At 40.0% G+C, this 25,038-nt stretch overlaps 1 protein-coding gene across 1 annotated transcript in view; it reads right to left on the bottom strand.

Annotated features, from left to right (window-relative positions):
* Positions 1-25,038, bottom strand: part of NCOA7 (nuclear receptor coactivator 7) — a 92,004-nt gene that overhangs the window by 19,802 nt on the left and 47,164 nt on the right. The window contains exons 5-9 of the mRNA XM_017827435.1: positions 7,359-7,438; positions 6,385-6,492; positions 4,861-4,962; positions 3,691-3,816; positions 1,179-1,363 (exon numbers count right to left, since the gene is read on the bottom strand). Coding sequence (XP_017682924.1) covers positions 1,179-1,363; positions 3,691-3,816; positions 4,861-4,962; positions 6,385-6,492; positions 7,359-7,438 — 601 coding nt within the window. The remainder of the gene's footprint in view (positions 1-1,178; positions 1,364-3,690; positions 3,817-4,860; positions 4,963-6,384; positions 6,493-7,358; positions 7,439-25,038) is intronic.

Here is a 25,038-nt window from a genome sequence, read left to right as displayed (position 1 = left end):
GGTGAAAAAATGGTACACATGTAATAACAATGTGCAAGTCAAGAGAAGTTCAGTAACAGAAAATCACAGGACATGTATTTAGCTGCTGCAATTTCATTCAAATCATATTAATACTGTAATTTCCCAAACCTGACAATGTGTCAACCTCTACAACCATCCATGCTTCCCTAGTCGGTACAAACGTATTTTTGAGAAAAAGCAAACTGGAGATAAGTCATGTCCTGTTTGAACATATTTACTGTAAAACAGTAACAGGCAACAGAGTTGGTGTTTTTTTCCTTTTATTTGTCTCCATTACTCAAACATACTGTTTCAATGCAGCTTCCTCAAACGTTTCTTTTTAAAGCAGGACAATCATAAAACATTTCAGAATGGAAAATTCTGAAAAAAAATCTATCATCATAAAACTTGAGCTCTTCATTACTGCAAAAAAGTCTGAGGTGAATGAGAATACAAGACCCTCATCACTTAAAGGTTACTAAGAAGTTACTAAACACTCTAGTAATGAGCATAACAAGTATCTGGAAAGTTTTTCTTGAAATGAGAAAATGGAGGGAAGATGATGAATTCCACTGATCAAACAGGTATTGCCTGTAAGAACAAAACCTTGCTTAGAACAAATACATAAGCACTGCCTAGTCTATGCATAAAAGAAAGTAGCTCACCCAGAAAGTCTATTATGCATTATAGATTATAACTATCGATGCATTTCTGGTTTGAAATAGAAGTATTCCATAGACTGGTATTTCTGTAAGTCCTGAAGATGGCAGTTAAGGTCCTGTTATCTTTAAAAGTTTTAAATACTCCTCTCAGAACAGTCCTGGTGACACAGTATTGGTCCAAATCTAACCCTATTTGCTTCCACTGAAATAGCCCTAGAGACAGGTCAGTGCAAGGGCCCAGCCACACCAATGCTTTTATTAATTACTGGTTTGTACTGGTCTCCTTTGCACTTCGGTTCTCATACGCATGACCGATTTGCCTTTAATGCCACTTTAGTGTTCTAAAAAGACAGTGGAAGAACAACACAAGTGAATCATTCCTTTGCTGGCACTTTCCTCCCCTTTTTTACTCTGCTGCATTAAAACTCTTCCCCTCCATTCCCCCCTCTCCTGCCCCTTTTCCATGACCCTTACTGAAAATCTACAAATATAAGTTCAGGAAAGAACACTCCTTACGATGGCAATGCATCTTTAATCTTCATGTGAGAGATGTCATTGTAGAGAGCTATTGAGACAACCTCCTCCATGGGGCAGATGAGCCCATATTCTTCACAGCCATTCTCAATTACCAGAGGATCAGATTTATGTGGGTCAAACATGATATTGTTTGGAGTTACTATCATGACTCCTCCAACTACACCCTAAAATAGGAGAAGAGAGAGTTAGCACATCACATATAATGCACTTATCATTTATTATTGGATTTTAGGCTATTATCCTAAAAAGCAAAACCTCTTTCCTGCCTCTTTATACTGTGTCATGCAATCTTTGCTAACAAAACATTCTGTGTTCCAATTGCATCAAGTCAGACATTGTAAGAAGAACAAAGAAAAAAGTGTCTTAGTAACAACCAAGTTCTTTGCAGGTAAGGAAGAACATCTGAATTATTCAACTTTCAGTGCTGACTACTACAAGATAAAAATGTGACTGTTAATCTCTAACAAAATAGATTAGTGGATTTATTTTTTTAAAAAAGGATGTAGTTTTTTTATTCTAAATGCAGCCATCTTCATTTGATACATAAATTTACATGCAACCAGCACACCTGAATGCAGTCTTACTCATGGAAATGTCCAGGCTACTATGCTAAGCTACACTATAGGTCTCCTTGATCTAGTCTCCCAGAGGTACATGCAAAAAGCTTCTCTATATAGGGATCTGATATGAGAGATCTTCTCCCCAAAATAGAAGCAGCTTCTACTACCAATCCAAGCATATTTTGCACAGCTGTAGGGGACATATTTAATTCTTCAAAACATGCTCTACCCATGAATTTGAAAGAGGCTGCATCAGCCATTACTCAACATCAACTCGTGGCAACTGACCATTTTTCAAGATTTACAAAGGAGATTTCCAATGTCTCTCTCCTGTACCCTCTCCTTCAGAGGAGTTACAAAATTCACCAGACCAACTCAGAAGCTGTGTGTAAATCATGACAACTGACAAATAGGAGCCACAGATCAACTGGAGTGACTCACACTGCAGGTATTATTAACTATTCAAGGTCATCTGCAAGGCAAGCCAAGGAAGTCTTGCAAATAGGCAGGTAAAAGACCACAAGCTTGGTTTGTTGGTTTGTTTTTTTTAACGAATAAGATATCAAGCTGATGGCTTGGCACTAGCAAGTGAGTACCTGAATGCCTGCTTCTCTGTTAAGCAAGCAAAGTCCATATGTATTTCACATTTGCTTTCCCTGTATGACCCAGTTCACAAGCCTGGTTTGTGTTTGGGTCAAAGAATCGAAGCCAAATGCAGAGACATGTAATGTAACTCTAGTATAGCCAGAAAAGCAATACATCAATAGGCTGTGCTTCCCACTGCAGGAAGCAAGGCAACAAGGGATTTTAGCTATGCTGGCAAAGAAGCCATCTCATTTTAAATTGTTCTGACTGCAAATTACTTTTTCAGTCCTGCAGCCATAAAACTGGCAATCTGTATCCTCTGCACCTAACAAGCATCACATACAAAGTGACAGTATTGCCCTAATTTACATGCAAGACACCAGGTAGTTCTCTATTACTTTCTACAAAATAGCAGACTGCAAAATTGCAGAGTGGTTAAATACAGTCTACATCCACTGAAGCCAGAAACTGTAGGTGTAAACACATCCATCTTAGTCAGGACTAAGGGAAAAAATACGTTGAAATGACAATGATTAGCATATCCAGTGTTATAAATTCCAGAGAATTTGAAAACCCAAACATGCAGATATCTAACTGAAACCAGAGTCAACAAGAGTAGATATATCAAAGTAGGCGGTTCAAGAAGACAGTGTCTTGCAACCTTGAGAAGCAAAGCAGGTTAAAATACTACCCAAGCTTTGTGCCTTTGCTTCTAAAACAGCTGCTGTAATTTAGGGTTTGCAGTCGTGGTGGGTACACATGTATTACAAGAATCCTTACAAAAAACAGAAAGAAAAGGTTGTATAAAGCACTATTTATCTTTTTATTAGGGCTTGCACAACACTAATTAGAAAGTGCAGAAGCAACATGGACATATTTGGAAACACTGCTCTGGGAAATAGTTAAAATTTATCTTGAAGTCATAAATGAAATAGATTGGCATGTACTCATTTTATAAAGCTGTTGCACAATTTAATGGAACTTGGACAACTAATCCTGACATGTCATAAATCTGAAGTGCAGTTTTCTCTCTGTATGCACTCTACAGCAATGCACTCTTACACAGATAATTGGTAAGACATAGTAATGGAATAATGACGGGTAGAAGAGCTATTCTTTCATAAAGCTATTAGCATAACAAATTAAACAACTGAAAGAACAAAATTATACAGTATATTATCACAGTATCAATAAGCACAGCAGTAACAGATAAAGCCAACATAACATTTACATTCTTTAAAAACATGGAGCACATTTGACTCCCCCACTATTCATCTCTTACTTATCCAAAGAGATTTCGCTTTTAAAGAATCTCAAACAATGCCCAAAAATCAGGTTTCACCTACCTTACCATCTGTGAAGTAACGACAATTCATTTTTAAAAATTTGACAACCACAGGCTCATCCTCTTCTGAAGTAGAGGACAAGACTCTTTCAACTGGTTTGAAAGCCTTTCTTGCCAAATCAGCATCCTTAGAAAAGAAAAAGTTCAGTGCAGAGCAACAGGATCAGAATACTATACTTTTAGATTTTGAAAAACTAAAAGGCCAGGTTCAAACAACTATTTTCCTTTTGCTTAAGGAAGAAAAGCAACGGTTATGTATGTATGTATGTTCACTTCCCACAGCATCCTGTATGGAAAAAAACCTCCATACAAACAACAGGTAAGAAATTAAAAAATAATAAGGTAAGTCAGCTCACCAAAATTCAGTGATGCACTCTCATTAAGAGAGGGCCTGCCCTGCCACATCATCTACACTGAAGACCTCTGCTCATAGAGCACTAGTGTGATTCCCCGTGCAGGTGGCACAGAGGCATAAGGCTAAGGTTAAACACAGTTATTCACTCTAAGCTTCTCTCCACTTTCCTTTTCATTAGTTATGGATTTGAAATAACTAATTACTTTTACATCAGCTAATATTAAAGATGTTAAAGGCAGCTAAACTGCCTAAAAGTACTGTCTAAAAATCATCATAGCCAATCATCCTTCTAAAGAAAATGAAAGATCAGCTGTGCCAAGGCCTTTCACAAAGATTAAATCCTGCAGTCTTGTCTAAAGACAAGTCTATATATGGGTACCACCATAATATGTTTAACTAGAAAGATACTGACTGCTCAGACTAAACTAACAGCCTCTCTGTTCAAGGATCCCAATGCAGGATTCAAGACTCTGGACCACAGAGCAGCATAAAAATCTCCAGTGTGAAACACTAAATTTTTCATATTTGACTTTCTATTCTTTAAAAATTACACACTGGACTATTTTCAGTTGTTTTGATAGACTCCAGGCCCAGCTGAACTTGTAATGGGTTCCTAAGCTCAGACAGAATTTCCTTACTTTGGAATTTTATTTAAGATATGGTAAATTTCATAGTACAGCAAATTAATTTTACACAATACACTACACACAAGGCCTGTAACCTCAAAAAACTGCTATTTACACAGCCTTGAATCTCAACTTCAGAATCAGAAAATATTTTGAGAGTTTAAGACCAGTGAACCCATGTTTGACTTACAGGGAGTTTGTCATATTCAGCATCTGATGATGAAGGAGAAACAGGAGCACCAGGACTAAAAGAGGACAGTCTTGCAGCGCTTGTCTCTGGCACAAAGAGAATCTAAATACAAACACATTTCAGAACAGTAAGGCACAAGCTGTAAAAGGTTATTCAATATAAATACTACATTCTTCTAGAAAGACACCACAATATTGATCACTCATGACTGCAATGCACTCCTTAACAACTACTTATTCTAAAGCCCTTCATAGGTGATGATAGTGGGGCACATGCAGGTCTAATTGCAGGATCTAGCTCTACCTTTTGTTTTGCAGCACAGGCAAGAGAATAAAACACATTCCACAGATTGAGAATCGTTTTTCCCCCTCTAAGATTTGCAATCCCAGGTTGCCTTGCAACTACCACCAACTAGAAAACAAGTAACCGCAAAATTACTATTAATAGCCCTTAACTTGTAAAAACAAATTCTGCTCTAAAGTGAAGGCCATTGCTGAAAAAGAGGGATTTTTAGTGCTAGAAGTTTGTAACACTTCACTACGGGTTGTCTGTTTCCAAAAACATATTTGCATCTCCAAATCTAAGAAAATACTCTTTATATGAAGCAGCATTTTAGCATATACTACAACTGTAAGAAAAAAATCCCAGATGTACAATGCTAATATAAGCGTATATAAAAATGCAATGCTTTGTTTGAATTTCCACATTCCCTCACAGTGAACATTACAGACTTTTAGTACAGGAGTACTAGAATTGCAGTACACCTTTGGACCTCCACCCAAAATAAAAAGTGAGTCATTTGTTCCAAGTCTCAGAGCAAAGAAAGATATTTCTAAATTTAAAAAAATGTTCACAGTTTAGTTTTAAACTAAAAATGTTCAGAAAAATGAAACTATTTTCCTTATCCCAGCTTTTGTCTGCTGGGTATTCTTAGGTAAGTCAAGCCATCTATCCGTGCCTCAGTTTCCCTATATGCAAATCAGGACACTTGAATCTCTTCATGTCTGTGAAGCAGTAGAGATCTGCTCTTCATGAACCAGGTGTTAGTCTCCATATTTGCCTTTCCGATACTTGACTCTCCTAAAAACATTCTCTCTCCATTTATTTCTTATTTTACAGGAGACTGACTCATTCCCAACATAATGGCAAGAAGCCATTTCAATTTCTGTATCTAACTTTGTAATTCTTTAATGCATTATATATTGCATTTATTTAGACTTGCCAAGAATTCAACTCCCTTGCAACAACTGCATTACCTTATTGAGCTTCAAAGTCATCTTTAAGCTTTAGTGACAGCACATAAATAACAAGCCAGATATGGCAATTACAAAGCTCTCCCTTCCCCCCCACTCCAAGTAATGATCTACCAAGTTTCACTTTGAGGGAGGGCTTTAAATTACTGCCCCTTATCCTTGTATCCAAGTATCTAAAAGATATATCTAAGTGCTAAAAAGCTTTTAAATACACAGCAAATAATAATGCTTCAGGTATTAAAAAAAACCCCCAAATAAATAAAAGATTTACCTGGCCTGGCACAATGGTCTGCGTGAAAAGCTTATTGAGCTCCACAAGCTTGTTTGGGGTGACGTTAAACTTTAATGCTATGCTGTTTATGGTGTCCTGATTTCCAGCCTGAAGAAAGAGTTGAAGCTTAAGGTATAGTGAAAACATTCAGCACACCAGCTGAACCAAAACCCACCTAACAGACTGTTTTCAGGGAATAGACTTGATGACCTCAATACACCCTCTATTTAACAGCTTAAGTGATAGACCAGCATAAAAAAAAAAAAGACAAAACTATTCTCTCATACTATACAGTAGATAAAGTGCTGAGGTGTTACAGATGTCCCTCTCCTTTCCTGTTAAAACCTTAAAGCAGCACTACTGTATTTAGAACTGGTCTGGGAAGGAGAGCAAGGTCAAACACTGCAAAGTTCACTACACCTCCGGCAGTCACCAGACATCAGGCATTTGTGTTGTTCCCAGCTGGGACACTAACCTTCCACAGCAGCTCTGCATGATAGGGAGTTGAGTGCAGTCCCTGTTTAGGGTCCTGACAGCTCGCACAGACTTTCTGGGCAGAGCCAGTCCTCTGAGCTGGCACAGCAGCATGCTGCTGTCCTGCTCCAGCATAGCCAAAGAGGTCTCACCATCTCGAGACCAAGCACAGGCCAACCACCTGATGACCTTAGCAACACTGTGGGAATGGAAGTATTTTTCAGAATAACAAAACAATTGCTCTACTAGAGAGCTATAATGTAGAAGTAAAAATAGAATTGGCAGCTGCAAGAAAATACAGAGGACCTGGGCTGAACAGATTCAGGATGACAGCCCAGCTCTCCCCATACAACAACATTTGGAGCAATCCCTATTGAGACAGGTGTAAACTTCAAAATTATTTACTAAGTGCTTTCAGTTTTGTGCCACTGCCTCCCTTTTGACCTCAACAGCTCCACTTTCAAAAAGCAGATATGAACACACCACAAACCAATACTTACAGTGTATTCTATGGTACCATGGGGTTTCTGAGAAACCATTTTCTTCTCTTTCTTTTCATTGGTTTTGTTTTGATTGTCATCTAAAGAGTAAAAAAAAAATCAAGTAATTGACTTTCAAGATTTTTGTCTTTCAGTATGTTTTGAAAGCGATCTACAGGATGTGCAAAAAGGAGCTGTAAACAGGAACAAGAGAAGACATTAAAAATACCTATTAGGCCTTAAAATTGCATTGTAAGGCAAGCAGAACTTCATCAAGTACAGCAGATTTAGTAATAATTCAGGAACTCTGCAAAAACCCTTGCAGGACCCAAAAGGCGCTCAGGAGCTCTCAGCAGCATGAACAAGGTAGAGATTTCCAATTTTAATACAGCAGTGGGGGAGTGAAGCCAAGGATCAGGCATGATGCCAGCTGCCCAGCCAGCCCCAGCCCCATGGGTCTCGCCTTCCACAGCCAGACCCGGACCCACACCCACATACCTGGGGGAGGTGAGGGCAGCATGCAGCCCCAGCTCCAGGAGTGGGGATGGGGCACGGTGAGGCAATTCAGCGCTGCCCCGCTCGCCCAGTCTGATCTCCCCAACCCCTCAGGAAGGTTCTGCTGCCTCTGGCAGGTTGCTGCAGCCTGAACAAGTTGGGAAGAGGCGAGAAGACAACGCAAGGCTGGGCCCAGTAAAACCAGCAGCCAGAACCAAGAGCCCAGAGACGCTGTCCTTCTGGGAGGACTGTTCCTGTGGTCCAAGCTGGCAGCTCTGGAAGATCAGGACGGAAAGGACAGGGAATGGCAGCACAGGGCTTCTGACTTGCATTCAGGCTTTGCTGCAACCTTTGCTATTTCCAGGGAGCAAGAGGCAGATAGTAAAAACAAGGGCGAGGACTGGCCTGCCCCACTGTAATGTACACAAGAAACAAGGAGGGGTCGAGAATCAGGCTGCACCTGATCCTTCTGCTGGCCCATGTCTACAGAAAGATTAGTGCTGTGGAGCTGCCGCAGTGTCTCCCAAAGGCTACTGGAGGGACTATCTCCTTCAGTCAGAAGAGACTCACAAGAGCCCTGAACACACATCCAGGCAGTACTGCCACCTTACCCCACTCCCCACCTGCCAGGGATGCAGTCACAAGAAGTGCACTGGTTAGGGATACAACAGAGAAAACATGTAGGGACCTAAACATACACAATTTAAGTACATGTGAATGGTACACATGGCATGAACGACAGAGGTAGAAAGAGAAAGATCAGGATGATGCTGGCTTTTCTCTAATAGCATTTTGGGACAGAGCATCAATCATCTCAGATATTTCATCTCCGAGACTGGAGACCCACAGTGAAATTTTTTCTGACCATTTGTGTTTTCACCATTGTTTCACCACCTTCCTATGATCAAAGTCAAGGCAGTCTATGCTGAAGGATGGAAAAATAGGTAAAGACAGCATTAGCAGGGCACAATATTAAACTATCAGAAACAAAATAACAACATGAAGACAAAAAAAGTGACAAATACTGGATATTTTCTTTATCCATTATCTACATACAATTGCCAATATGGCACAATGCTGCCTGAAGAAGCTCCCCCAATTAACAAAGAGTGAGTCTACACTATTTTGTGCTAATAGGAGGTACCATTTTGGTTACTCCAGGATAACTAGAACTACGTATCACACCCACGCAGGCAAACCACCTAAGCTGTTTGCAACCTATGACTGGAGAAAGAAAAGAAAGGTTGATAGGTAGACTTAATCTTCTAGTAAATTATTTGGTCTAGCTGGAAAAAGTAGACAAGTTTTCAGATATTTTAACCCTTACTTATTTCTGAAACAGTACACAAGGTAGGAAACAGTTAAGAGCAATTATTTCACACTAACTAGACATGCACCGGTATGACCTTGGAGGTGTGGAAATAAAGTAGCCCAGATAGATGTAGGGAGAGAGATTTTGTACCTGTTGAATGTGAAAAAGTTTAAGTCTGGGTGTGGATGGGAGAAATAACAATATGCAATAAAACCAGTTTCTCTGAAGAGTTTATGATGTTTGGTATTAGCTAAACATTTTTTGTTCCAAAGCTTTGTCTTTGGAAATTGTGACTGAGAGCTGAGCATGACAGCAACCACTATGCCACTGTGGCAAAAGATGACCACAAAATAGCAAAACAGACAACTTTCTCCGCTACAGTTTCCTCCCTGGGAGACAGGACACCCCTCTCTCTCCCCCTGTGAAATACACTGTATTTTCCAGGTCCACCTAATTGCATGGACTGTAAAGTTTGGAGATTCAAAAATACTATCCAGTGAAAAGCTGTAACTTGAAATGCTGTGTTCAAAGGAGACATACAATATGCTCTAGTTCTTGGCTGACAGGACTGTGAGTCTATTTAGTAGGGTCCTAAACACAAGTATGGTGCAATACAGAAGAGTGAACTAAATGTGCACACATAGTTGAAAACCCAAACCGTACAGACAAGAAAAAAAGTTCAAAAGACAAGCTGAGTTTAGACTAAACATAATACAGTCCTCCTTTTGCCAATAAATGTTAATAAATTCTAAATAAGTTGAACAATTGGACACTTGCTTTTCTTGCAAATATACGTGCAAGAATATATGTTGTATAGCCTGTTTAGCTACAGGCTAAAAGAAGCAGTCACAGTCTGTGAACTTACTTGTCTTCTGAAACCAAAACCTTACACTTTCTGTTTGGATGCTCTTTTTCTTCTATCCTCTACTCCCTTTTTTTTTTCCTACCCCAACAACAAGGAGCTCTGAACACCGTTCTTACACTTGAGCCTAACTACTAGGCAGGCTTGGGCAATCCAAACCCACATCATATCAATTTGAATAGTGCAAAGTCTTAACTAGTCTATATTTTTAATTGTGCATATAAAGATTTAAAATAATAAATTAAAAAATTCAGACCTTCAGAATAAAAAATTGCAATGAATCCGTTTAATTTGACAGGTACTGCTACGCCCCACATACTGTACATGTAGCGAGGCCAAGGTCACAAATTGTGCTCTACATGAATGGTTTACAGCACAGTGAGTGGGAAGCCTGGCTAAGCACACCACCACATACTATCTCTCCAGTTCCCTTATATTCTCTCATTTCTCCTTCAGGAAGCCAATCTTTTTCTGACATGATCTGAAGGCAATAGCTCTAGTAGTAGTCCCAAAGGCACCCAGAGCATATGCAGGCATGATGGAGTCCCTCAGAAACCACATTTCTTTCAGGCAGAACTAGATGAAGAGCTCCACAGGCTTTAAAACAACTGCCACTGTCTACTTTTTGAACATTTGCTTAGTGGTGAAATGACTCATGGTTCTGCCTCCCAAGTTCTTATGCACTGCATGTACACTGGAGATGGGATTGCACAATAATGAGAAGTTACTAGGTGTTAATGCAAATTTGATCACACTGCATTTTTAAGAAAAGGGCAGTGTGGGTGGACTGAACCTCTCTGAGGTTCCAGGAAACATGCAAAATAAGAATTATGTAAAAAAAAAAAATAATGAGCAGAGAGAAGAAGAATGCCAAGAGAGAACAGGCAAGGAAATACAGGCCTACTGAAAACAGACAGGTCTAGAATGGGAATTTTTCTGCTCTTAATGATATATTTGTATCTCAGTTTCCTAGCAGACTCCTCACATTTCATTTAGCAGTGCTAAGGGAAACCTTACAAAAACCAGTTACTTAAGAGTAATTTGGACAGCAACTATTGAAGGACTATAATAAAGAGGTTAATCAGTTTATCATCCAAAAGACCTTGACACATGATAGGAGAATTACACCTCTGCAACTGTGTAAATAGCTCTATAAGTAGATAGAATAGGTCAAGGAGCATCAGCAGACTCTGGGGCTGCCCACACTGATGTACAATACCACCACCACCAGTGTTACAGACTAACCTGCTGCCAGTCAAAATCAGTGCAAGGTTTCACAGTGCTGGCAGTGACAGCTGAACATGCCTGACAGGTCCTGATGTCTGGTAGCCCAGCAGGAATGCTGAAGTAAACAAGGGGCCAAAGGACTGACCATTTCCCACACCTGGCAAACAAACTCAGTATCCTGAGAGGATAGAGGCAATGGCATACTTAGTGCAAAAGTCCAATTTACTTACTAATCTCTGTCTCACCAAAGACTTAGGCTGTATGTAAATAAGATGAATCTTTCCCCTGACTAGTCCCCTTGGCTTCTAGAAATCATAAATTTCCCAGAGTAGAGTAGCAACATTCACTCAACTGCCCTGTCCCTTCAAGACCTCCACACCAGCCCTATGCCAATGAACCCCACGATGTGCTACATAAATTATCGCTTCCATGATGCGCTACACAAATTAGTGCTTCCCTTCTTGTACTTTATACTTAATTTCACTGATCATCATAATTAATGTTAGTTTAAGGGTGAACAAGTCATCATTCACCTTCTGCATACCATTCATGATGTCACAGATTTCCAACATCTTTTTTTAGTTATTTCACTTTTTCAGGCCAATACTTTAGACTCTTTCCAATTTCTCTGACCACACAGGTCATACTTCTTGTTAGCTTTTCTTCTCCTACTATATCCTTTTTAAGATGGATGAAGTAAAACCAAGCACAGACTTTAAGATATGAAAAAAATATTAATTTGTGCTGGTAACATAATAAGGGTTTCCTTAGATCTGTATGTACTGGTAATTTTTCCACATCACACAGCAGTCATACTTTTCCACACTGCTCAGTACGTCATTGCTGGTTTAGGACATTCCAGTCCTACATCTCTACGACAGATGTTAGAAGTAATAAAACTATATTACCACAGTCTAGCCAAGCACCAGGACAAAGGAGTGAAAATCTGCAGGTAGCTTAAAAGAATCTAAAATGCAATAAATTCAGGGGAGAAGAGTTATCACTCAGAGTAACCTAATCAGAGTGCTGATAAGAAATTAAGCAAACAAGGCTTCCTGGGGTAGTTCCCTTATCAGTGAATGAGACCTGATACCAATTACGTTGACAGAGACGGGGTTAGTATCACTTAAGTCATTCTGGAGAAATTCAGAAATCTCAAGAATATGAAAGTCCTGCTTGGGATGGTAGAGGAGGAAGACAAATCAGTCTGTCTGAACAATTTTTTCCATTTCTACTTTTTACACTGACTTTTTAATAACTTTCAGCAATTCTGTTACGTGCAGACTAGTGAATAGGATGATTTGTGACTTAAAGCACCTCTCTGGTTCTTCTCATGACTCCTGAAATGAACTGAACAGCATTCACATTGCAATTATTAGTTTAAAATAAAAAGTTCTTCTTTCAGGTCCTGTCACATGTGAGTGAACCCCACCACCACAGGAGCCAGATTCCTGCTTTGGGACACCTCCCACCCACTCTAACATTTCAGCACTTCCCAGAGGATGCAGCAGACTCTGAGACAGACATTATCCCATTCCCCATTCCCAGCCCCATTCCCCCCTTAGGTAGCTGCAGCAGCTAAGGGGCATATCCATAGAAAGGTTTTTTGGCTATCTCATCAGACCTATCTCCCTGAAGAAAAGCAGCGAGTTAGACAGAAACATTCTCTGCTCAGATTTGGGTAGTGTGCTGCTACCATATTAAAAGAAAAGAAAAATCTCTATACCTTTTAAACTCAGGTGTCTGTTTTTGTTCTGCTTCCCACTTTCCCCACAGTCTTCTGACAAGCCCTCACCTTCACTTCTGCATATTTTATTCTACTGAATCATATTCTTGTTTGGTTTCCTCCTTCACTACTGCTGAAGTCCCTCAAAACAAAAAGGCAACTGTCATCCATTATGACCACACCTGTGCTTCCTTCACCAGTGAAACTTTTGCCATAGGAAAATAGCAATTCCCTGATCAGTACACATCAAAAAGGGAGGAAAAGGGAGGGAAGTAGGAAGTCGAATACAAAAAACACCCCCTCCACTCAATTTCAGATGGAAGTCATGCACTCCAACTGTCAGGGGGAAAATATGAACATTATTGTAAAGAAACAGTGAGATGCAGTCAACAGCACAGTGCTTTAGCTCTAAATCTCAGCTGGAAATCTCTGTCCTGTGTGACAACAGTTGAAATGTACTGAAATCAGAGTACTGCTGAAATGGTGTGTCACTGAGCAGCCAGAAAAAAGCACTGAAGAAGGATGACTAGAAGGTTCTTTATACTGAATGTGACGGTCAGAAGGGAAGTTGAAAGGAGAATGTGCAGTGCTGTGCAAAGGAAGGACACGCAGAGGATGTCCAGTAAAGGCAAAGGGTTGCTGGCATTTGCTCTAAGACTGTCTGAAGACACAAGCATGATGCAGATCAATTGATAACCTCTTGTCAGACAGGAAACAGACATACTTCTGCACATAGAGACCAAAACTTAAGAAATAGGTCATAGCAATATTTGCCAAAGTGCAGCAAGGCTGTAGAGAAAGCCATTCTAGATGCGTGTGCCTTGCTGATGGAGACTGCACAACTCATCCTCTGATAATAGGGGATGCTGATGGGCAGGACAGCCTCTGCCTCCAGCTCCTGTGAAACTTATCCTGGGGAAAAGGGAGATAAGTGACTCCCAGGGAGCTCTCTCCCACCTTTCTGCAGATGTAATGCAGCCTATCTGCAATGTCAATATTTGGAGTCACGAGGAAGAAGGAGAGAACATGAAGGCAGGGGGTGAAGTGTCCCTTGTAGCCAAAACCAAGCAAGACAAGGCTATTGTGAGAGGCAAGGTTTCTGACAGTACAGTGAACATAGATGGAAAAATCAGAGAAGTCTTTGGGACCACCAACATGTTTTTCAGGTCTGACAAGGATCAGCCTTTGCTACTAAATACATATTAGGAACAAGTTATGTTATGTGTTGTCTGGACAGAAGAATAGCTCCTAGCTGCACTGACTGTGTCTGTCTGTCTTTACCCCTCAGTAAACTAGTTGCACATCCTTTTCTTTTGTGGCATGGAAAATGACCTACATGGTGCAAACGTTTTGTGTCCTAGGCCTCTCAGAGATAGACTGGACACATGAGCAAACATAACCTTTAGCTGTCTGTGGATCAAAACAAAACTCACATTCCCATTTGGGTTTGAGATGGAACACACCAATACTGTTTTTAAACAGCTGGTTAGATTTCAAGAAATACTTCTGCTTGTCCCTAGGGAATGTAATGTACAAAAATGGAATTATCCTAAGCATCTCTCTAAAGGAGTGGTTTGCATTTCAAGATGCAAAAGAAAAACAGGTAAGACAAAACAATCTCATTTCTGCAATCACATTTTGGGGAACAGTTGATAACAATCTTTAAGCCAAGTTCCCATGATGCAACTGGCATAATTCTGTACACAAGGTTTTTGCAGACACAACCGAACACCTCCTTACACAAGGGTGAAATACATACTGAGCAAAAAACCTAACAGTTGTTTATTGTATTATTAAACCATATGTGGCCTTGCTCTTGGAGGAGATTTATCTGATGCTGAGATACCAATCGCAGCTTCTTTTTGGGTAGGATTTGCACAAGTGCCTGGGTCCGGTTTTCCAAGAGCAATTTAGGGCTCTGAAGTAAGTGCATCTCTCTTGAACATTTTACACTAGAGCATACTGAAGTTTTGTTTCTTAATTTATTGGAATTGACAGTTCACACTGTCATACTGTAATATGAGAAAGTGTTTATCCAAACACCAAACACAGGTAAAGAGTACTGTCAAAACCAAAAGGGACTGCTCAGCTGCCTAAAGTTAAACACAAGCTGTACATCTGCAGATCACTGTGACTTGTCCAAGACTGTATGATGGCAGCTGGCCAAAGAGCTTCACTGCAGAGGTAGCCTTGCTTCATATTATAAATCAGGTTATTATTTTAAAATTTGTATGAGAGATATTGTTCCGAAATAAGTATTTGTTCAAGGCAGCTATACAAATGAAAGGCAGATATAAAAGTGGCACAGGAATTAAAAATCTACACTGGATAAAGTAATTTTCCTTACACAAAAGGAGAAAACTTTGAAGAATGGGGGGGAAAAATGTAAACAGCTCTTGGGGGGTATTTAGAGTATATTAAATAACTAAAAGTAATGGTACAATACCTTGCACTCAAAAGCAGAGTCAATACTGCTTATGCAGAGGAAAGTATTTACAGGACAAACCAAACTCCCTCATATGCAAATACTTGAAAGAAAACAAAAGAATTGCATGTCAAGAATCATTTGATTTCAATTTACTGGATTCAACAGGAACAAAACACACACAGCTACTGAATTGACTTCAATGAAGGTGCAGTGACCTAGCAAATCAGTTCAGTAGTTTATTTTTAAGTTTACATTTACATTGCGGCCTGATAAATGGCAGTGTCAGTTCAGAGGGAGAGAAAAAACATTGCTCCAAGCAGGGAGAGGAAGCACAAGACCTCCTCATCCACCAGCAGCGAAGCATTAATTCACATTGTGGAACATCCAGCTCCTCATAGCACTCAGCTGTACTTGGAACTATCACCTAAGAAAACGATAGCCACCAGACATATGGATGTAGGCTACATCAGGCATAGGCTACTTTAAGAAAGAAATTTTAAATAGGAAACATACACATATGAAACCTATTTATTATTCTTTAAGATTGTGAGGAACAACCAGAAATATTCAGATGGCATAAAATCAGGCAATTCATTGACAGGAGAGCAGTAAGAACGATTGAAAGATATGAGGCAGGGAAGCTCTCATTAGTTTTAAAGTGGATCTTGATCGGTTTAGTCTCCACAAGAAATTATACAACAATTACTATCTTTAAGGAACTATAAAACTATTACTGTAACAGAGAACAAGATCCAGACCACAAGCAGCTCCCCTAGTACCGTGAATAAACTGGTAGTATAAGCATCATGGAACTACAAGTTATATGCCCTAACAGCAGAGTTCATCATGTTCCTATGAGCTTTTCATACATTTTATAGAGCGCTCTTCACCATGCACCACATTCATATGTGAGGTTTTAGCCTGTGCAACACTATTTCAAAATTCAACAGTGTACATTTGGATCAACCCACATTATCATAGAAAACCAAGTTTTCAGTTCCTCACTTCTGGGGAGATTAATTTTTTGGATTATGCTTTAAACCAGTAAATAGTTTCCTAGTTTTAGTTTCTGCTCATCCTACTCCAATCTATGAACTTTCACTCTATCCCAACTTGCCTAATCCTCCCAGGGCAAGGTGGCATTAAACCAAGGTTGGTGTTAGCACTGAGGATGAGAGAGGGAAAAGAGGGATGGGGTGGGGAAGAACGAGGGAATGGGAATGTGGCAGTGAGTAGGGACTGATTTTTCAAGACACTCCACCACAGCCGAAGCAGTTGGGTGGTAGATCCAGGTCCTAATTGTGTTCTTTCCTTTAGAAAAGGATAATTGATTTCTCTCTTCAATATCAGTTGTATGTCTGATCTGTTATCACAATTCCTTTTCTGAAGGTTGTCTTGAATTCCTACTGATGCCTGGACAGAAAGACATGTGTGATAATTTTAGCCTTCCATTTCACAGACAGGTCTCTTTCTGTACATCCTGTGTACAGACAAAGCAATGGTGACACTGCTGAAAGATGTGAAAATGGTGAAAGGAGATCTGTTACAGAAAGTTTTAAATCTAACATTGAAATGGAAATCCACAGAAAACTGCAAATGGAAAAATATTTGTAAGTGTCCTCCTGCATTTTGCATACATGATCTAACTATACTTACTGTGGAAGTACTTAAAAACATGTATTTATTCTGGCCCTCGATAGTCACAGTGAAATACTGACATGACTGTAACAATAGGAAGTGATCATCATTTTTGTGACAGGAGCTTGTTCCCATGCACTCCGGGTAACTACTTTGTAGTGTCATCAAAACTGTGGACTATTCCTGACCTACTTTTAATTGACCACTAACTGTCTTTCCCCACTGCTATTTCACCAACCTGCAACAGCCTGTGTAAGGTGGACTTGGGAGCACGTTGTTCATCTGAGCTATTCAGAGACTGACTGAAGTCCTACTTGACATCAGCACCACCTTAGGTTAACTGCTGTCAGCAGCCAAATACCTTGTCCTCAGCCAAGTGCTTCATTCTCCTTCAGAGCAAAGTTTATGAGCGACATTTATTAGCCACACAAAAGATGGCCAGCAAGCAATGGATATCTCCTACTTAAGGGCAGATTAAATAGCTACCATCCATGAGGTCTATGGATATCAGGAAAGTAATTACATAGCACCCAGGTACACATGCTACCTTCAGTCTAAGAAGTGTGAATAGCAGTCAAAGCAAAGATGCATCAACAGAAACTTCAGCACAGGCTGCTACCAACTTGCTGAGTACACTTGGCTATGTATACAAGAATCCCAAAACTGCATTATTGTATCCTCCAGTCTGTTTGGCAGTTCCCCACTAGCATGATTAGCATTATACAAATATACAGTGCTAAGTCGACCTTCCACAGAAACACCAACTTGAGCAAGACAATTCACAGATTCAGCATCCAGAAACTTCCTCCCCATCCAGAGTTTCAGCTTTACTCACATGTAAGAAACACGCAGACTCAAGATTTGAAGCTGTTCATACCATCTGTCATCATTTCTTCCAGTTTCTAGTTCACAACCATTCAATCTATGCCAAAATCCCTGTGTTTGACAGTCTGCCTCTACAATATCCTGCTCTCCTTGTTTATTTGTGTAGGAAGAAAGGCCCTCATAGGTGCACTGAAAAAGCCAGTTGGAGCTGCAGGACAAAAGGAATTTTGTGCTTTGCCAGATTTATCAGCCAGTGAGGTCTCAGCTGTCTTATCACATAGCAACAGTGACCATGCACTTAAAATAGAAGCAGCCCTACACCTCAAAAAATAGCAAGGTGAACTACATGGGAGGAAAAAAGAAGGAAATAACCAACTAATTTCCCTGGTTTTATTTAAAAATCGGGGGGCGGGGGAAATCCTACATTTTCGGTTTGATAAAGACTAATAAAGTATCTGGTAAGTGCTTCCTTGAATACTCTTTCCCTCCATTATTCACTGTATGTGTAAGAGCTTTTCTGCCTAAGTTGGTCACCTGCAGATATATATACTCCATGCAGATGTTTGTGCTATCAACTTATAAACTGGATCAATCCACACAGCCTAGCTGAAGTATTTTGATCTTTGAAAGCACTACCAAAATACGCTGTGTTACTGCGAACTGCAAGAAGAAAGCCACACATATCTTTAGATCAGAGAGAGAAGGCTGTTCTTATTTTCTGTCACTGGCCTGGGCTATTCAGACACTTGGTATCTAACTGTGTGGCCAGAAACCCAATTCTTAGTAAACTCTACATCCTGTTTTCAGTTACCGAAGGAAATCCAGGCACAAGAACGAAAGTTTTCACACCACCTCTCTCAGGCCTCTGAGTAGATGGAGTTCATTCAGATCAAGTTAAGAAACAAAATAGTGGGAATAAGAAAAAGTAAAAACTTCCATCAGAAAACACTAAAACTTCCAACATGTAATTTATAGCACACGTTTTTCAGTTTTGTTTGTGGGGTTGTTTTTTTGGGTTTGTGGTGGTTTTTGCTTTTTCTTTTTTTAGAAAAAAACACCACATAGACTTTTCAGACTAAGCAATGGTTAAAAATCAACCTTTCACATACCTAACTTTAATTTCTTCAGTGAATTTACCCTGATGGTAACAAAGACTTAATGCAAATGTCTCTGTACAGCTCCCCCTGAAAGCAAACTCAACATTAATCTCCTTGAAGTGAGACTGAATTTGGACACAGGGCCACAAGGAGCTTAAACCAACCTAAGATGAAGCTGTTGCTGAAAGTGGCAACTCCACCAACCTTCTTCCTCCACATGTTCCTGCCACCAGCCCAGCACTGGTCAAGGTCACTAGATACCAACCTAGAGAAAGCAGGTCCTGCCTCTCTGGGCTGGTGACAGCTGAAGGCTAGGACTGGCACCACTCAGCTGGGCTCAGGAGGAAGACAGGCAGCATATCCTCTTTCAGTGGCAGCACAGGCACCTTAGAATGACTCTAACTGTTTATGAAAGTGGACTCTGGGACAGATATGATGATAATTAGACCTACTTCCAAGTTTCTTATGCAAAGGTGGAGATAAAAAGAGTTGGTGATTATTTCAAGAGATGAGGGGATGCAGAAAAGAAGATTCAGTGAGTTTGTACTCACTTTGAGTATTAGCAGGCTGAAGAGCACTTTGGAGATAGGTGGACAAGAAGCTGCCTACTGATCTTTGTGGTCTGATAGCATTACTTGTGAATTCTGTTCAGGTAAGTGTCAGTACCTAAACGCACCAATCACAAAAATATCACTATAAAATTTCTGACTATCCACTACATCAGGTACTCAAAGACAATATAGAGTGAGAAAAATCAACCTGTCAACAAAGCAGGTATGAGGGAAGGAATACTTAGGCATCACAAGACAAAACATGGGCATTTTAGAAAACTGTTAACACTACACAAGCTGTTTTTCTTCATTTATTTTGCTGCTTGTACACACAACAGCTTGCCTGGGAAGGCTACGCCATGTAAGTCAACCAAGTTTCAATTATTTGCATCTTTTTACTTAGTTTTACAACAAACAGGAGCTTATCCATCAAGATGAAAATTTGAAGAGGATTCCACACCTGCCCAGCGTTAAGATGTTTCCATCCAAATTTTCAGAACTTAAATGCTAATAGCATTATTACTAGTACTTACTGCTCAAATCAAATTCTCTTGCCTGTGAACAAGGCACCCCTTCTCTGTGCAACTGCTCCTAGTAAACATCTATTAACAACACAGCTTGAATATAACCTGGTGGCCTTACCACTGATCCACTGGGATTCACGATCATTTGTTCTTGTTCCAAAACAAGTCATATGAAAACAGCTGCCTTTCAGTCATTTGTCCACTTCATTCTTTCCACATGGTTTCCATAGCCAGTGCTAATAAACCAGCTTCCTGAAGCTTCTCAACCACCCACTGCCCATTACATCCAGTTTACACTCATATGCAAGTTATTCCAACCTTCCTGTGATTCTACACAGGCAATTATAACCATATATACTACTTTTTATGCTATTTCTGGAAGAAACAAATTATTTCCCTTTTCACTCCTCTCTGTATTTACTCTCATTTTTGCTGTCTGAAGCCAAACTGAAACAAAACGCTACAGCAAGCTCTCAGAACTTGGAAAAATTCAGATCCTGTTCCTCTTATAGTTGTATTAAGCAACAACACAATACTGAGTAGACCAGTTTTTAAATTACTTGGATTACTTAGAAAAGAAAATACTTTGCTACACAAATAGGGCTCACCAAATCAAGTCACCAGAGATTAGGGCTGATTACTGTTAGCTAATTACGAGTAAAAATTTGTAAAGATTTTCTCTTTTTTAAAAAATTCTTTTTACCTTTTTATGACTAGCACCTTAATTAGGTCCTCAACTGCATCCTACTGTTTTGTACTAGGTAATACAAAAGACAAAACCAGGACTCATTAAATGAAGGAAGTTTAAATTTTCAACTCAATATATATTGAAAAGTCCACTTCAGATTGAGCCTATTTATCAGGCCTAACTATTATGTAATGTGCATTCAGTAAGTGCCCTGCCTTTTTATTAAATTTAAATTCTCTATCAATTTTCACTGCGTAGCAAGCAACTTTCAACTTCGAAACAGAGTAAGAACTGCTGGCATCATGGGAGTCGCCTCTGCTGTTTCTGTGCCAGTCACGGCAAATCTCACACATTATGAGCGATGAAAATTGCTATGCCCTCTCTATTTTATTTACTAAAATTTGTTCTTGGCCAGCTACCCAGAACATTCAGAGGCTTGGTAACTGCACACATGCTGTGCTGCTCCTGTATTGCCCCCTGCTCCAGTGATGACAGAGAGTATAAGTCAAAAAAAGGCTTCTGGTTTCTGCCTCTGGCACCTCCTGCTTAACATACGATACACTATCTCATTAAACTGGCACATACCATTTTCCTTCTCATGATGTTCAGGACTCCTCTTTGTTTTAGATAGAAATCAGAGCTACAATAAGAAGAGGTTTTGATAATCTCACCTCCCACTCACTGCAGAAACTGAACACCGTGCGGTGAACGAGAAAGGATGGCTTTATGATTACAGAGTAGAACAATAAGCTAGTCAACTGGACTGTATTTTGTTGACAAAAGTAACTCTGTGATGTGGGATAACTCACCTAAACCAAACTTTTATTTATGACGTGTTCTTTAATGGAGACTAATTCCTCACATATGTGGAATGCTTATATTCTCAAGCAAAATCAGTGGCATCTAGGAATATTATGCACATTTGATAGAAGGACATATTATATCATGCTGGAATAAGTATATCGATGAAATTTAGTGTTGTGTTTGACCACTGTTACACTGACTACTTTCAGAAGGTCACACACACTATTTCAGCATCTTCAGCGGTAAAACACAAACAAATATTTTCATCCAGTTTAGCAATTCCCAACAGGAATCACGGTTTCCTAATCTCACAGAAGTCAAGTCAACATCTTCCAACAAAAACAGACTTCCCTGAGAAAGTGTATCTGAACCAAGCAGCCACACTGCAGAAGTAGGTCAACTAGGTTATCCCAAGAAGAAAGAGGGAGCATCCTGGGCACAGAGTATAGCAGCCAGACTGCCCACAGAACCACTCCACTGTACCTGACAGTCGGAAAGCAGCTTTCTGCAGCAACAACAGCAGAAAGGGTAAGACAAAGTTAAAAACCAGACTACCACATAAGCCAAGAGAGGAGGCAAAAATAAGGAGAAAGGAGTGTCATTTCCATTGGTCTTCAGGAACAAACAACAAGCAGTATTAGGACCTCTGTTGTTTTAAGCCAAGAAAACAAGGGCTGTATCTGCAAAGCAATGTCTTATTGGGTGAGATTTGGAGGCTGAATGGTACAAATTATTCCAGAAGTATAGTGACACTGCAAAACAGTGCAAACGCTAAGAGAAAACAAAAATACGAGGCTACGCTGGAGAAACCTTAGGAAGAGTAGGACCTGTTCATTCATTCAGCAGTGCCCTAAGAGAAATTATCAATACTGTGTACCATCAGGTTATTTGTAACAGTGCCACGACAATGCTAACAGACTCTATAGAAGAGTCTTGGCTGAGACAGGGTTGCTGGAGGATCCCTTTCTAGAGGATGCTCGAGTGCACCTCCTCCTGCTCGGCTCGGCGGTGCCACCCGCCGGCTGCAGCCATTAACACAACGTCGCACCTGAACACCAGGCGAGCAGCTCCTCACTCCACCGCTGCACTTCCACCTTCCTCAAATAATCAAAGTCTTTTAAACACTCAGGGACAACCACCATCTACAGTTCTGCACAGCCTTCAGAAGCTGTGTTACAGTCTTTCCACCGGAGAAGAGGGATTTACTGAGCCAACAAACTCCTCCTGACAGTGTCATGCCTGTATGTTACCTATTAAAAGGCACGGCATTCAAAGTGGAAGTCAGGATGTCACTGTCAGCATTTCCAGATTCATAAAGGCCAACACATTCACAAGCTTCTAATGAAGTGATGTGGTATGCAAGGAAGAAACTGAAGTCAGATGTGATGTTCCTTCCCCCATCCCTTAGCACAACAAATAAAGAAGGATTTATTGTCTGGTAAAATATGAAAGGGAGATTATTCAGAGGACAGTGGTCTTCACTCTGTTAGACTGACTGACACAACTCTTCTAGATTCATATTGTCTTATGACAGGACCTCCATTAAGCCACAAAATAAAGTACATATATCATGAGAATATGCAAGGCTGTTGCTATGTCTAATAGATTTTTCTTCTGACAAGGAAAACTTTAGTATTTTGACAAAGTGCAGAAAGTATTTAGAAAAACAGAAAACCAGTAATTCCTGTCTCAGATTTTCTTAAAGTTAGAATCATAGAATTGCTTGAGTTGAAAGGGGCCTTAAAGATCACCTAGCTCCAATCCCACTGCCATGTTCTAGACATTACTCAAGGCTGGGTAGTTGGGAAGGAACAACCATCAAGAACCCCAAGCCCTTGTGAAAACACAACTAGAAAAATGGTTAACAGGGGGAGAGAGGGAGGGGGAGAGAGAGACAGAGAGAGAAAGCACATTTTAGTCAGAACACCTCAGAAACATCAATAAAGGGACAAGTCAGAAGGGAAAGAAAAAACACGTTGGGGGGAAAAACAAGATACATGTATCCCTAATGTTAAATAATGAAGACAGATGCATGTGCATGGATAATCCCTCTCGGCCACTTTCATATGGATGTGTATCAACGATTAAAAGATAAAGTCCTTACAGATTTGGCAGTACCTTCCCACTATGGCAGCTAACACATCTTCCAGCAGAGACCTGTCGAATGTACACCTTCTGGCAGAACTCAGCTCACCAAGACAGATTGTTTTGTCCTCTGCCACACCACATGCAGGTAAAAAGGCTAACTACTTTAACAAGTCCAGCTCTTCAGACTCTATGGGTGTAGAGACAGCTCTTGGAAACTATTCAGTGTGTTAGCAAAGGGGGCAGCTTTCAGGAGAACAGCAGTAACAAACAGCTAAGCAGGTAAGCCCTGTGAGTAGTAGCTGCAGTGGATGAAGGCACATATAAGGCACGCAGTCTTTCTAACACTATAGCAACAACTAGCAATTCTACTGAAGTGACTTAATTTTGAAAATTGCACAGGAAACATAGAGCTGCTGCCTTGTTTCACAATCAACTGTTTTCTGTATCTATTTAAACTTTCAATTCCGCAATCTGATGCCCCAGTTGGGTAAACGTCTTTCTTTAGGAACAACCAAAAGGTGGAATTTAAACAAGAAAGGGGTTTTCATCTCTCTGAGTTTTTGTCAGTCGGGTCTGTGCTCAGCTCAACAGCAGCATTAAATTATTTTATTTCTCAACGGAAATTCTGTATTTCTGCAGAACCCAGAAGCTTTGCACACCTACATGATGGCCAGTAGCATTTCAAGTCACCTCACCCCGTAATGATGCCAGTCCACATGAAACACAGAAATGCTTATGAAACAAACATTAGTAAAACCTGAGTTTGTACTGACTGTTGGATCATAAGTCAAAGACAAGTTGGAAAGTCTTACAGCGTCTCTCACCAGCCCAGCCACACTCTTAAGTGACCTCGACCCTCATCTTGCCATCCCAAGTGTCAACTGTTGCAGCATTTTTTAATTAAACTCCTGAAATACTAAAAAACAAAGTTCAGCCACAACCCCCCAAATTTCTCTAGGTACAAACCAAAAATAAATCACTGCTTTTAGCAGAAACATTTTACTGGAAATGCAACAGAAGCTTATATTTTGATGTGTTTGGATTTCTTTTATATCAGCATGCTACTAAAAGAGAAAGAATTTACAGGTTCATTCACTAACAATTCTCCAGTTTTTCCTCTACAGATTTTATATCAAGAACAGCGTGGTCAGAACTTCGGACAAAGACAAGAAAGTTTTCTTTTAGTTTCCAAATTATTGATCTCATCACAGTCAAATCTGCCAAAAAGTACAGGCTGATCAATAAATCACTGTAAACTCTTGCGCTTGCCAAGAAACATTACTCCAAGGTTCATCTTCTTCATGGCAAGGCCTGTACTGCCTCATAAAAGACACTTTTTGGTTGTGGGCTAGTCCACATGCACCACCTGTGTCTCCTAGAACGGTTCCATCAACACTGCGTCCGTTCAATCCTAAACATCCACTGGTCAGATTTTG

The sequence above is a fragment of the Lepidothrix coronata genome, unplaced genomic scaffold (assembly GCF_001604755.1).
Source record: "Lepidothrix coronata isolate B3197 unplaced genomic scaffold, Lepidothrix_coronata-1.0 Scaffold5, whole genome shotgun sequence".
Taxonomy (NCBI): Eukaryota; Metazoa; Chordata; class Aves; order Passeriformes; family Pipridae; genus Lepidothrix; species Lepidothrix coronata.
This window is presented reverse-complemented; position numbering and strand designations above follow the sequence as displayed.